General features: G+C 52.4%; 1 protein-coding gene across 1 annotated transcript in view; it reads right to left on the bottom strand.

The window, feature by feature from the left end:
- Matn3 (matrilin 3) overlaps nucleotides 1–1823 on the bottom strand; it is a 25042-nt gene extending 23219 nt beyond the window's left edge. The window contains exon 1 of the mRNA XM_050141888.1: nucleotides 1592–1823. Coding sequence (XP_049997845.1) covers nucleotides 1592–1799 — 208 coding nt within the window. The 5' untranslated portion in view covers nucleotides 1800–1823. The remainder of the gene's footprint in view (nucleotides 1–1591) is intronic.

The following is a 1823-nucleotide window of genomic DNA, read 5'->3' as shown; positions in this document are numbered from 1 at the left end:
AGAGAGAGAGACAGAGAGAGAGAGACAGAGAGAGAGACAGAGAGAGAGACAGAGAGAGAGAGAGAGAGACAGAGAGACAGAGAGAGGGAGAGATTCCACAGTTTTGCCCATCTTTGCCAGTCTTGTCAGCAGTAAAGGCCAACAGTAAAGCTTACCAATTGTTGGTTGCTAGAATGATTTGGAGGAGTAGAATGTGGCATTTATCAAGAGACTGATGTCTGAGATCAGGTTTGCAGGCCAGACTATAAAGGGCCTTGGTCACTATGTGCAAATTCTAGCATCCTTCTCCCAGTCCTATTCCCCCAGGGCGGAGAATAGAAGTCATGTTTATTTCCATAGAAAAGTCTTTCTCCTCTACCCAGCCTGAAGCAACCAGCTAACAACCTGGCTCAACTTAACCCTCACGAGCCCTGCTTGACCCTACATAGCTGGCTCTTGCTGTTTTAAATCTAGAATTACAAATCATGGATGATGGAAGAGTTTCCTGAGCCAATTCTTGGCATATCCAGCAAGTCACGGGAGGGGACAAACCATGAAAATTGGTCTGACAGCATCACTGATGAGCCTGGTTACCTGGAGCAGGATTAGCTACAGCCTCTTTCAAGACCTGACAGACTAGAGCTGGATCTTTGGGTAAGGAAGAGACAACCTTCTGTAGATGTTATGGAGAGCCTGGCAAGCTATACAGCGGAAGGAGCCCTTGCTTGACTTCTTAGGGCTCCGAGTTTCCCTAGGGGATCTGATGCTGATTCTGGGTTATTTCACCATGCTATGCCTTGGGGGTCCCTGTACGTGCTGTGGACATACATGAAGGACACCTATCAGCTTCTCTGTGTAGATTTGCTCTCCTCGGAGCAAAATTAATGGAATTGCTCATTGAAGACCAGATCTGACTGTGTCTCTGGCGATCTGGCAGAGCGTGAGTTGGAGCGGGGGCCCAGTAAGCGTAAGCAAAATTACTCGGTCTTGGGGTCTTGGGCAGAACCGAGTAAAGCACCAATATAGTTTCAGGACACGACAGTTTGGTTTTCCTTCCTAGTCCTCCCCCATCCTCCACTAAGTCTCCCTTCTTCCAGATCTTGCCTTTCTTCTAGACTCTTCTCCACCCTCACCATCCCCCCCCCCAGGGAGAAAGGCTCACACAGTGAATGCAAAATAGATGGAGATTTCCAAATAACTACAAACAGGGTGTCAAGAAGGGTTTGCTCTCCCTACCCAAGAAATCCGGGCCAGGTAGAGCTGGGAGCCCTCATCTTATTCCCTGACTGGATCTCCCACATGTGCGCCGTGCTCCCTTCCCAGCTCACAAGAAAGTTTGAATTTCAGGATACCAGATGCTATCGTGGTCATGCGCATGACCTTACACCCCCAACTTCTACCCCGCCCCTTGGCTATCGGATCCTTAGTTTTTGCATAGGATTGCCGCGAGCATGCCTCCTTCAGCACACCGTTTGGGGTGCTAGAATGAAGAAACATTCGGTGAATATGGCATGCTGCCTGCGTTCCGGGGATCCCCCGCCTCTCTTCCTACCTCCAGCTTGGGCTATGACTCCCTCTCCTACGAAGCGGTACCCCGTCTGCCCTACTGTACCTGCACCGCGGGCCCCAGAATAAGGTGCTCGGGTGGGAGTCGCCAGATCAGGGAGATGCCCCGGGCTGCCCCCAGGGACACGTGTCCCCAGTCGGCGGACACTCGCGCGGGCCAAAGGTCCAGGAGCGGCGGCGGGCAGCAACAGCAGCAGCGGCCAGAGCAGCAGCAGAAGTCCCGGGAGGTGGCACGCGGGGGCTGGGAGCAACATGATGGGCTCGAAGAACTGGCGGGG

The sequence above is a fragment of the Alexandromys fortis genome, unplaced genomic scaffold, assembly GCF_014885135.2.
Source record: "Alexandromys fortis isolate MF-2015 unplaced genomic scaffold, M_Fortis_MF-2015_v1.1 scaffold_30, whole genome shotgun sequence".
Classification (NCBI taxonomy): Eukaryota; Metazoa; Chordata; class Mammalia; order Rodentia; family Cricetidae; genus Alexandromys; species Alexandromys fortis.
Note: the sequence above shows the minus strand (reverse complement) of the source record. Positions and strands in the feature narration are given on the sequence as shown.